This window comes from Salvelinus alpinus, chromosome 12 (genome assembly GCF_045679555.1).
Source record: "Salvelinus alpinus chromosome 12, SLU_Salpinus.1, whole genome shotgun sequence".
In the NCBI taxonomy this organism is placed as follows: domain Eukaryota; kingdom Metazoa; phylum Chordata; class Actinopteri; order Salmoniformes; family Salmonidae; genus Salvelinus; species Salvelinus alpinus.
In genome coordinates, this window is record NC_092097.1 from 7,942,448 (window position 1) to 7,954,410 (window position 11,963).

The window sequence follows — 11,963 nt, forward strand, 5'->3', positions numbered from 1 at the left end:
CCTTGGCAGATGAATAACAGACCTAATCCTCACCTACATACATTCTAGGTTATATTTACTGAATGCATATATTTATTCACATTATTTAAGAGCAAGTTGTGTTTTTAGTCAATAATTCACTTAATCGTCAACAGTTCTAAAGTTAAATTATCCCCCATCTCAACCTCTATAGAAAATTGTGTTCATGAATTTAATTGTTTCCATGTTTCTATTGGTCCAGCTAATGGATGTGGTTAATTTGACACAGCTGATTTTAACCATTTTAAATAGGTGTGCCCAAATCAAAGACAGTACAGTATGAAGATAGGCTAAAACTGCTTCTCCAATAGAAATCGCCGATCCCACTTGTAGGCGACGTTGGCTGGCTAAGCTCATGCGTAGAAACACGTCATCGGCTATCTCACACCGAGCTACGCAAGTGCAGGCCATCAAATCAAAGGCACTCCTTCGATATGTTGTTTTTGACAAATGAAAACGTGTCAGTTTGTCACTTTCATGAGGTTGGAGTAATAGCATGTTCAACTACTTAAGGCATTGACTCAAATCTAGGTTGTGCCTTTAGATTTTTGACTTCTCAAACCCCAGCCTGGTCTGTATCGCAAGCATTCCCAGAAGTGTCACGATGTTGCGCCTCTGGGTTTAGAAACTGTGCCCAAATGTTTGTCAGGGAATGTCTGTTAGAGCAACTGACCCTAAAAAACAACTAATCCCTTTGAAAACGGCCTATGTGGCAACAATATGAGTCAAACATTTATTCTAGTGTCAAAATTGACTACAAAGTGTAAATAGGATAATTTTGGTCATAAAATCAGTCTCGTCTAAAATGGAGTTTGTGACCTCGGTGCATCACAATGACCATGTTTAAATGCACACCAATAAACCATTATTATTCGGGATACTCAAGTATTCTTTTTTAGTTGACACACAGTATAAAATTGCACATTTTTTTATTAGTAGTTCATCCTTTGACTGAAAAAACAGAAAAACAATGATGAAACTAAAGATTGTACTCAATAAAAAAGTGTAAATACACGTATGCTAATTTCCTTATATGAACTAAGTAAAACTGTTGAAATTGTTGCATTTATATTTTTGTTTAGTATAATTTGTTTAGTATTATACTTCCTAGAAATATTGCTACATAAATACATAAAGTTCTGTTCAATAGCTTGATTTTCTTATTCTTTCAGGTGAAAGGTACAGGGGTCATAAGTATAATTTCCAGAAACAGGGCATTACCCTACAGGGGTGGGCAATTCTAGTCCTCGAGGGCCTGATTGATGTCACAGTTTTGTCCCAGCCCCAGCTAACACACCTAGATTACTCATCATGAAACCTTTGATTAGTGGAATCAGGTGTGTAGAGCTAGGGCAAAAACTAAAATATGCACACCTTTGTGTCCCCAGAACCAGGATTAAGAATGAGGAATAACCTATGTACCTGTACCTTGTAGCAGGGTAGTTAGTGAATGCAGTTACAGTACATAGTACTTACTATCACTAGTGGTCCTCTGTGGCGTAGGTTGGTAGAACATGGCGTCTGCAATGCCAGCATAGTGGGTTCAATTCCCGTAAAATGTATGCACACATGATTAGTTGCTCTGGATAAAAGTGCCTGCTAAATGGCATATTACATTTTATAATTTAGGTAAATAAATACAGAGTGTACCAAAAGTGTTAAGAACTCCATATTGCATTTCCATTACTTACTAACCTGTAAACATAGTAAAAAGTGTTAAGAACTCCATATTGCATTTCCATTACTTACTAACCTGTAAACATAGTAATTACACAGATTGCCCTAGTGTAGATGTACAGGTACAAGGCCTACTATAAGTGTTGTGTGTGATGTTCCCTTCGTGACTTGCCTCTGGGTTGCATTTTCAGTCATCTTTAAGTAATCTATTCCATTTGTGTCACAAGGAATCGAGGAGCACTCCATGTGCTTTTACACCACGAAGAATGTTCGGTTTCCCCTGCAGTCTTTTTTGCATGTGACGTATCAATGATTATGATCATCATAGTTATGCAACGTCTGATCTGGATTAACCTGAAAAGCAACATAAATGTCATTAGAAACATATTTGGTATTTCTTGATTCACTTGGTGACAGCACTGTGGTTACAGGTCATGTAAAGCAGAGTCTAGTTGGGTGGAAAACATGTTATAGCTTTTAAGAAAACAGAAGGCTGCCTCTCACCTCTGGTGTTGTTACCTGTGTCTGGGTGAAGCGGTCTTCTAAGTAGCGGTGGCCCAGGCCCATGATGTGGCCTTTGGAATGCCTGGAGAGACAGGCTACCCTGGCTGTGAAGTCCAGAGTGAAGGCAAGCTTGACCAGCTCCGGGGCGTTGTCGGGCCCAGATCCAGCAGTGTGTGGTGCATGGCGGCTCTGGCTTGTAGGTGTCTCTGTCTCCACGTACGTATCAGCTAACTGCTGGAAGGTGCTATAGGACAGCTTCTGGAAGAATGAGCTCAAGCTGGGGTTCTCCTTCAGCTATGGAGAAAGGACATACTTTCACGACCATAGAATATAATACGTTATTATCCATTAGGAAATAGCAAGTTTAGACTAAAGTCCAGACCTGTTTTGTGCTAACATTCTACTTCTTGTAGTCTGTGTAATTTACCAAACATGCTTGGCAAATGACAGATTACAATAAGTGGAATGTTAGCACAATCAGACTGGTACCCAGCCTATAGCAAGCTGTGCTAAATGTGAAAGATGCATTGAGTGTCAAAGAAAGACTTAAGTTTCTCAAATGCAATCTTTTTTTGTAGGTTATAAACAGAAACCTTGCTATCAATGAGGTCTCCTTGCTGCTTCATCAGAACAATGATCCTTTTGATGACGTCCTCTGGAAGAAATGGATAGAAAACATACAGTAGGTAAACATACAGGTAACTGCCAAAGATATACAATACTATATTTAAAACCTCCATGAGATCGGTAAATTGTAAATTGTGCCTAAACTGGAATAATACATTGTGGCCTTTCTCTTGCATTTCAAAGATGATGGAACAAAAAACAACAAAAAAGCATGTTTTTTCTTTGTATTATCGTTTACCAGATCTAATGTGTTATATTCTCCTACAATAATTTCACATTTCCACAATCTCAAAGTGTTTCCTTTCAAATGGTATCAAGAATATGCATATCCTTGCTTCAGGTCCTGAGCTACAGGCAGTTAGATTTGGGTATGTCATTTTAGGCGAAAATTGAAAAAAAGAATCCAATACTTTAACCTTTATTTAACTAGGCAAGTTAGTTAAGAACAAATTCTTATTTACAATGACGGCCTACACCAGCCAAACCTGGACGACGCTGGGCCAATTGTGCGCAGCCCTATGGGATTCATCAATCACGGCCGGTTGCGATACAGCCTGGATCACAACACCAACAAAAAAATGCTTAATAGGGTGTTGGGCCACCACGAGCCAGAACAGCTTCAATGCACCTTGGCATAGATTCTACAAGTCTAGGACTCTATTGAAGGGATACGACAGCATTATTCCATGAGAAATTCCATAATTTGGTGTTTTGTTGATGGTGGTGGAAAACGCTGTCTCAGGCCCCGCTCCAGAATCTCCCATAAGTGTTCAATTGGGTTGAGATCTGGTGACCGAGATGGCCATGCATATGGTTTACATTGTTTTCATGCTCATCAAACCAGTCAGTGACCACTCGTGCCCTGTGGATGGGGACATTGTCATCCTAGCCATGGTAGCCAAAATAATGGCCTGCCCAGCATTTTCATACATGACCCTAAGCATGATGTGATATTAATTGCTTAATTAACTCAGCAACCACACCTGCGTGGAAGCACCTGCTTTCAAAATACTTTGTATCCCTCATTTACTCAAGTGTTTCCATTATTTTGGCAGTTACCTGTAGTAACTACATTAGACAGTAACATACTTGTGTGATGTGCTGTATTATATGACCTTTACAGCTTTATACATAAAATGTGTATGTTGCTATAGAATGTGTACATTTTAGTATGAATATATAAGACATCAATACACATAAGAACATTGATACTTACCATCTGTAAGAGCCGTCTCTGTCTCTTTCACCTCATGCACAATCTTCTCCAGCTCTTCTGAAACTTTCTCATAGTACGAGTCAGTAGGCCCCACACTCAAAACCGCTGTAAAAAGTAACAAGAACGATCATTGCCTTTTGCAGTCTTTTTTTCATGCAATAACTGTATAATAACTGGACTACCAACTAGGGCCCGAGTCAACTAGGGTCCAATTTCCCAAAACATTATTAAATCGAGTCCAAGTCCGCATTGAAATCTATTTAGCGTAATAAAAAAAATCCTATTGAATAGCTACCAAAAAGTAAAGTTAACATTCATCATAAATATAAATAGTTGATTCTTCCGTCTACTGTATCTGTGTTTACAGGTCTATATTTCCAAAATGCTTTAAGATAGGCATTATCCTGCATTGTTTGAGTTAAGGGGGTGTGTCACAATATCTATGTAACCATGTACAATGCTTTTCTACACTTGAATATCTGAATGTTAAGATCTCTCCTGGAGGGTCTTATTTTCTACATGTTTTTGTATTTTAATAGTTTTAAAACCTTAATGGTTTTAAGCTAAACTGATTGCAAATTCCACAAAATCCTGTTTGAACAAAAGGACAATAATAAGAAAACACACAGTACAGTGTGTGATAAATGATTTGGGTGCCATGTCCTCACAAACCTACATTCAACTCCAGTTATGTCAGTGGTCTTGGCCCTGTCCAAAGCCAATGGTCTCTTCACAGACCCTCTGTGGCTGTCAATCTTGATTCTTCTCAGAGATAGTCTCCTCGTGGAGTTACTTTGCCTTATGGATTTCTTTTTCTGCAAGGTTCCTTGTGACTGTCCATCTTTCTCTGTGCCAGACTCCTGCTCGTCTTTCTTGTCACTCCCCTTCGTCGAGAAAAAACCCAGAAAACCTTTCCAGAAAGAGGTGTTTTTGCTCTTCTTCTTGCCCTTTTTAGACTTGTTCTCCAGTTCAGTAGACGTCTCAATCTCAGGAATGTCAGCAGGCCCAGGGATTTCTACTATAGACACATTTGGTATAACAACTTCCTCATTAGGTGGTGTGCTACTGGCAATGCCCTCGTCAGGTGTGCTGGGCTCCAAGGTGATCAAGGCGTCACTAGAATGCCGACGGACTCTTATGCATTTCTCTGGCAGTGTCACCCACTTCTGAGGCGTTGTTGGTGACCTCTGGTCCTCACATGTCCCATCATTTAAACTGATGCTGCGCTTCACATACACCTCCAAGAGGCGACAAGTGTCATTGTGGCCAAGAGATAGCAGCTGGGCGTTTTTGGGCTTCACCTTTTCTGTAACCTCCATGACTGATACCTACAATAGATAGATAATGCTAATTATTTGTTTTCTTCACTACTGTAAAAATGTCTAGATTTATAAATGTTCTTCATTCAACATTATGAGATGTCACATTCGCAGAATTGTCTTGTATGTTGTTCTGGTTGGTGTGGTTTCACTTTTAATGCTCAGCCTAAAGTAAAGTCTGCATGATTTAAATTGTTCATTTAAAGTTTCATGAATTAATTAACTTTGTAGCCAACAGAAATCCGGCTACAGGCACGATTAGCACAACATTGGGCCCGAATACAGTAAATTCCATAACATTCAGAACCGTTCTTTGGTCATAGTATATTACTCATTACTGATTTCGCTTCTTCCTGAACAGTTGGGTATTTACCAGTGCCATTACCCCTTTCAATTAGCCATTTCCTATGTTAATATGTCAGTCGACAACATTAAATAATAGAATATCGTAGGTAGGCTAGTAGGCTACTCACCTTTTTACAGTCTGTCTAGCGTTTCCTTCCCTATAAATGTGTTGATTCCGACGTGTTGTCTTGGTGAGATATAGGTCCTTGCAATACGGCATCCTTGGGGACGTCAAACGTCACCCCAATGAAGTTTACATTTAAATTGGTTAAATTAAGTGGTTAAGGTTAGGGCAGCGTTTACCAAACTCGGGACTCCAAGGGGTGCACGTTTTGTTTTTTGCCCTAACTACACAGCTGATTCAAATTATCAAAGCTTGACGATTAGTTGATTATTTGACTCATCTGTGTCGTGCTAGGGCAAAAAAACAAAACGTGCTGCCCTTGGGGGACCGAGTTTGGGGAAACCCTGGTTTAGGTTTAAGTAAGGGTTATGGTTAATGTAAGGGTGAGGTAGGGGTTAAGGTTGGGATTAGGGTTTCGGGTAGCGACGTCTCAGGGATCCCGGATAGCACTAATCGTGAGATATATAAACACCTAAAAAAAAAATATTTTCACACCAATGTTTGCACCAATACACTAGATAACATATTGGGGGAGCTGTGTTCAAGCTACAGTGCCTCCATCTTGGCACTCCCCCACCGTTGTAAAAAACATTTTGGAAGCTATAGAAATGCATTTATTAATGCCTACATTTGTTTTTGCCTCCTGAATGCATACTTTAAAATTATATTACGTGAGCTAAAAATAAAAATGTCGAAAATATATACAGTACCCGTCAAAAGTTTTAGAACACCTACTCATTCCAGAGTTTCTTTATTTTTACTATTTTCTACATTGTATAATAATAGTGAAGACATCAAAACTATGAAATAACACATATGGAATCATGCAGTAACCAAAAAAGTGTTAATCAAAATATATTTTAGATTTTAGATTCTTCAAAGTAGCTACTCTTTGCCTTGATGACAGCTTTGCACACTCTTGGCAATCTCTCAATGTTTGGTACTCATATTGTTGGCTGAGGAAAGGTAAATTTTTAGGGGGAATTATGGTCACACAAGGGCCTTGTGGCCATGGCTGTCGATGCTGCCGGGAAATTTGAGGCCAGCCCTGAATCCAACATGACCTTCTGCTGGCACACTGTATTTGTGATGCACATTGGGATGTTCCGGTGTACTCCTGTTTGGGTTGAGCTGGTACATTGCTTCATCATGTCCACTTCCCTGGCTGTCTGCCCTGGAGTTGCCGTATATGTTGACTTAGTTACAGTTATGGTGTATGGGGAAGATGCAACCACACATGACAAGCGCATAAGGCCGTGTTCACTACAATGAACCAACACAACCCGAATACTCATTGACAAGAAGTGGCATCAATTTATTGGGCCTTCACATGTCATAGGAATTGCACCTCTCCAATGTCAATGCCATCCTGAGTCTCCCAGAAATGTCCTTGACAGTCCTTCCCTCATGCAGTTACTAGAGTCAGAGACTCTATGATCACAAAACATTTCTGTATGGCGATATCCAGATCCGTACAGCTCCCTGTCCAGGAACGTGCCTGGTCCGAGACTCGTTGGTGATGCCACTGATGGCCCTGCCTCCTGTGCTAAATGAGAGGAAGACCGACTGCAGGGAAACCTGCCGACAATAGTGGCTTTCAGTGGCTTGGCAAAATTGCCCATAGTGAGAGAGTGGTGTAAGGGGAACAAGAAGACTTAAATCCCTTACTTGGTGGAGCTAAAGCTCCTAGATGTGTGTTGTACCAATACCTCTCTCGGTCCTCTTTTCTCATCGCCACTCAGCTCTCCAGCCCCAGTTCGTAGTCAGCACAGCCACCGATTTCCTCACTTGAATTCACCAGTAAGACTTCTCGTCCTGCAGACACTGGTTCAGTGTGATCACAGCAAACAGACATGTACACTTGCATAGGGGACCGATCCCTGAGGAGAGACATTCTCAACTCCCAGCCCCGAACACCACAAAACATAGGGCTTTTATAGGAAATTACAGCCAATCCCCAGCTACCTGTCTGATTAGCTAACTCGCTGCAGGTGCGTCTGATCACACCAGCCCCACCTACCACTTATCAACCAATCCATCTCGTGACACTCTACAACCCCTTTCTCTATACGCGTCACAAATATACTGAACTAGCCAACGGAGCCCGGTACCTAAGTGGGGGCCATCGGGTCTCTCTGTCGGATCTAAAGACTGGCCCACCTCCCTCCCCATCTAGGGGCCCAACCACCTCACCTCTAGCATCCTGAACCATTGGGGGAGAAGAGGGCATTTCTCTGGCCAGAGGAACGGCAGGAAGTCTGACTGGGTACCATGTGTAGTTGTGCCGGGCCGGCCTAGGGGCCTGGTTCAGCTGAACATTGTCTGGTTGGCGCGGGGTTGGTGGAGTTGCATCTGGGCACAGTCTAAAGGTTGGGTAGGGGCAAGGCTGCACATGATTCCGATGAATTGTCTGTATTGGTCCCCCTCCCTCTGGTCGGATATGAAGGACTGGCAGTCCAGGCCGAATGTGTCCTAGAATGACAAAAGGCTGCGGTTACCATCGGGGTGCTAGTTTACCCTGATCACGTAGTCGGAAGTTCCGCAGGAGCACCCTTTCACCAGCCATTAATTGAACGTCCGCTTGTTGTACCGCTGTTTGTCTCATTCCTGTTGATTTCAGATCCTTGCCTCGATCTGACAGTGGGCCCATCGTAGCTGGTCATGATGGTGCCTCACCCATCCATCTAGGTCCATCCACAGAGTCGGCATGCCTGCTACACATTACAAGGAATGGGCATAACAACCCCAGTGTTGCACTGCAGCTGACTAGCAGGTAACCTGCTAGTCAGCTGCAGTGCAACACTGGGGTTGTTACCTGCTAGTCAGCTGCAGTGCAACACTGGGGTTGTTACCTGCTAGTCAGCTGCAGTGCAACACTGGGGTTGTCCTGAGCTGATTTTGTCCGATTTTGTCAACTTCCTCTGCTTACTTCACCTGGTGCCAGACAGGCAGACTTTGCAGTGTCTCCTTTGCAGGGAAAATGTCATGCAGTGAGGCGTAGGGGATTGTCTGCAGCAGGACGACCCCCAGTGGATGGGTGCCGAGGGGTGTGGTGCTCCTCCAACAGCTCTCTCTTGAGGTTCTCTCTGTACTTTTGGTAGGTAAATACTTTACCTATGATTCAGTGGGGAGGATGAGGGAAGGGAGAGGATGATGAGGCAGTGGGTAGGTGGGTGAGATATTGTCACTATAATTGCATAATGGAACTGTGTGATCTGTACATCCAATTACAAAAATACATTGTACAGTAATCATCTCACCTGTTAGTTGGCGGTGAACTATGTGGCCGTTGAGGGCAGAAGTGTCGATCAGATGGGAAAAGATCTTCTTATACCACTTGGTCGTTTTCCGAGTGCATTCCACAAAGCTGTTTATCATGTCCGCCTTATCCACTGCCCCCATTTTGAGATTATAGTCAAGCACACAGTCTGGTTTGATCTTCCTCTCTCCCGTCAGGTGGTCCACCTTCCCCCTGTGGCCGACATGGTTGCTGTATGGACAGTGGAGAGGACATGGACGTCTCGTTTGTCATGCCACTTTACTGCCAGCTGTTGACCATTCTCCTTGAACTCCACCTCCCCTCGCTGCATCTTCCTGCATCCGAATGCCGGCATCCCCTTCCTGTTCGAGCTGACTGTACCACAGGCCCCTGTGCTGTAAGAGTGTGGGACTACTGTACCAATTGTCCACAATAAAAGTGTGTCCCTTGGTGAGATGAGGAGCCAGCATGGTCATCACCATTGACCTGAACACCCCAAGCCCCTCATAATGTTAGTCAGTGGTGGACCCTGTGTAAACTATAATGTCCTGGACAAATCCTTCGTTTCACGTCGCACATGACAAAGAACTTGACCCCAAACCTGTGCCTTTTGGAGGATATATATTGACGGAACGCCAGCCTACTTTTGCATAACATCAGGGACACATCAATGCGTAGGTCCTTGTATGGCACAAAGACCCAACCAAATGCTGATGTCAGGCTGGTAAGAACATTTCTTATTTTGTATAACAGGTAATTTAGGTTGGCAGTAGCATTGTTGATGAAATGCAGGTATCGCAGCAGAATTAGTAAGCAGTCTTGGGGAAAAGGGTGGCAAAGAAGGGAGTTGCAAACATAGGATCTGTGCTCCAGTATTCTCTTAGGGAGTTCTTCTTTACTATCCCCATGAGAAGGACTGTCACCAGGAAGGTATACATTTCACTAATTATGGTTGTCACCCATTTAGCGAGTTTCCCCCCCACTCCTGGCTCACTCTTCTCCTGTAGCTCCAAGGCATAGCGATTGGTCTCCTCTACTATGTCTCCCAACAGCTCCTCTGTCAGAAACAACTTGAAACACTCTGCCTCAGTTGGAAATGGCAATGGGTGTTGCACTCCAGACTGGGACTCATCAAAGCAAACAGCAGGGCCAGGAGGGGTGAAATGGTTGGCGGCCTTCCAGCTACCACAGAACTCCTATACTTCATCCACTGTCTGTCTGCCTCCATCACCCCCAGCATCTTCAAAGGGACCAGAATTTTAAAAAATCTCCAGAATTTTCGCATTTGTGAGTTGTCTCCTTTTGAAAGACATTGCTAATGCTACAGCTTAGCTCACTAGCTACATACACAAACCACAACACTGAATGGCTCCGAGTGGGAGTGAGAGGTTACGTGATTGACTGCCGGCACATGCCACTTAAATCAATAAATCACCATCAGAAAATGTTTTGTTTGGTAATTATTTATATACTTACTGTTTTATTCACATTTTCAATTACCGGTTACAAATCATGCATTCTGATTCTTGCATAGATTGTAATGTTTGTGAATGTTGCGGCTTTGTGAATGTTGACCTGTTTAAAGGTCTTGCTCACATCGGCTACGGAGAGCGTGATCACACAGTCGTCTGGAACAGCTGGTGCTCTCATGCATGCTTCAGTGTTGCTTGCCTCGAAGCGAGCATGAAAGGCATTTAGCTCATCTGGTAGGCTCGCATCGCTGGGCAGCTCACAGCTGGGTTTCCCTTTGTAGTCTGTAATATTTGTCAAGCCCTGCCAAATCTGACGAGCATCAGAGCCAGTGTAGTAGGATTCAATCTTAGTCCTGTATTGGCGCCTGTTTAATGGTTCGTCTGAGGGCATAGCAGGATTTCTTCTAAGCATCCGGATTAGTGTCCCGCTCCTTGAAAGCGGCAGCTCTAGCCTTTAGCTCGGTGCGGAGGTTGCCTGTAATCCATCGTTTCTGGTTGGGAAATGTACGTACGGTCACTGTGGGGACGACGTCATCGATACACTTATTGATGAAGCCGGTGACTAAGGTGGTATACTCCTCAATGCCATTGGATGAATCCCAGAACATATTCCAGTGTGCTAGCAAAAAAGTCCTGTAGTGTGGCATCCACACCATCTGACCACTTTCGTATTGAGCTAGTCACTGGTACTTCCTGCTTTAGTTTTTGCTTGTAAGCAGGAATCTGGAGGATAGAATTATGGTCAGATTTGCCAACTGGAGGGTGAGGGAGAGCTTTGTATGTGTCTCTGTGTGTGGGGTAAAGGTGGTTTAGATTGTTTACCCCTCTGGTTGCACATGTGACATACTGGCAGAAATTAGGTAAAATGGATTTAAGTTTGCCTGAATTAAAATCCCTGGACACTAGGAGCGCCGCTTCTGGATAACTATTTTCTTGTTTGCATATAGCCTTATACAACTTATTGAGTGCCGTCTTAGTGCCAGCATCAGTTTGTGGTGGTAAATAGATGGCTACGAATAATATAGATGAGAACTCTCTTGGTAGATTGTGTGGTCTATAGATTATAACGAGGTATTCTACCTCAGGCAAGCAATACCTCGAGACTTCTTTAATGTGTATAGATGAGTGAGAAAACAAATATTTTATTCATTTTGAATTCAGGCTGTAACACAACAAAATGTGGAGTAATTCAAGGGTCATCATTACTTTGTTAAACTTCTTGTCAATATGGGGGCGCTGTTTCCACTTTGGAAAAAATCGTGCCCAAATTAAACTGCCTCGTACTCTATTCTAGATCGTACAATATGCATATTATTATTACTATTGGATAGTAGTTTTTTTCAACCGAGTTGTATCAGTTTATTCAACGTTTATTGCGAGTTTTGGAATTTTCCTTTCTTTG

General features: G+C 42.7%; 1 protein-coding gene across 2 annotated transcripts; it reads right to left on the reverse strand.

Annotated features, from left to right (window-relative positions):
* Positions 1-930: 930 nt before the first annotated feature.
* LOC139535438 (apoptosis facilitator Bcl-2-like protein 14) lies at positions 931-5,970 on the reverse strand. 2 transcript variants are annotated; one of them, XM_071334843.1, is made up of 6 exons: positions 5,835-5,970; positions 4,719-5,370; positions 4,043-4,147; positions 2,793-2,854; positions 2,215-2,493; positions 931-2,049 (listed from the first exon to the last, which is right to left on the reverse strand). In XM_071334843.1, the coding sequence occupies exons 2-6, from the start codon at positions 5,359-5,361 to the stop codon at positions 2,002-2,004; spliced, it is 1,137 nt and encodes a 378-aa protein (XP_071190944.1). In that variant the 5' UTR covers positions 5,362-5,370; positions 5,835-5,970; the 3' UTR covers positions 931-2,001. The 2 variants fall into 2 exon arrangements, with proteins under 2 accessions (XP_071190944.1, XP_071190943.1); XM_071334842.1 differs by having other exon boundaries at positions 2,200-2,493.
* Between the last annotated feature and the right edge of the window lie 5,993 nt (positions 5,971-11,963).

Coding starts and splice junctions, on each gene's coding strand:
- LOC139535438 (XM_071334842.1), bottom strand. CDS start 5,361: ATGGAGGTTACAGAAAAGGTGAAGCCCAAAAACGCCCAGCTGCTATCT. Junction 2,855..4,042: donor AGAGACGGCTCTTACAGATG/GTAAGTATCAAT, acceptor CATTTCTTCCAG/AGGACGTCATCAAAAGGATC. Junction 2,050..2,199: donor CACAGGTAACAACACCAGAG/GTGAGAGGCAGC, acceptor GTTGCTTTTCAG/GTTAATCCAGATCAGACGTT.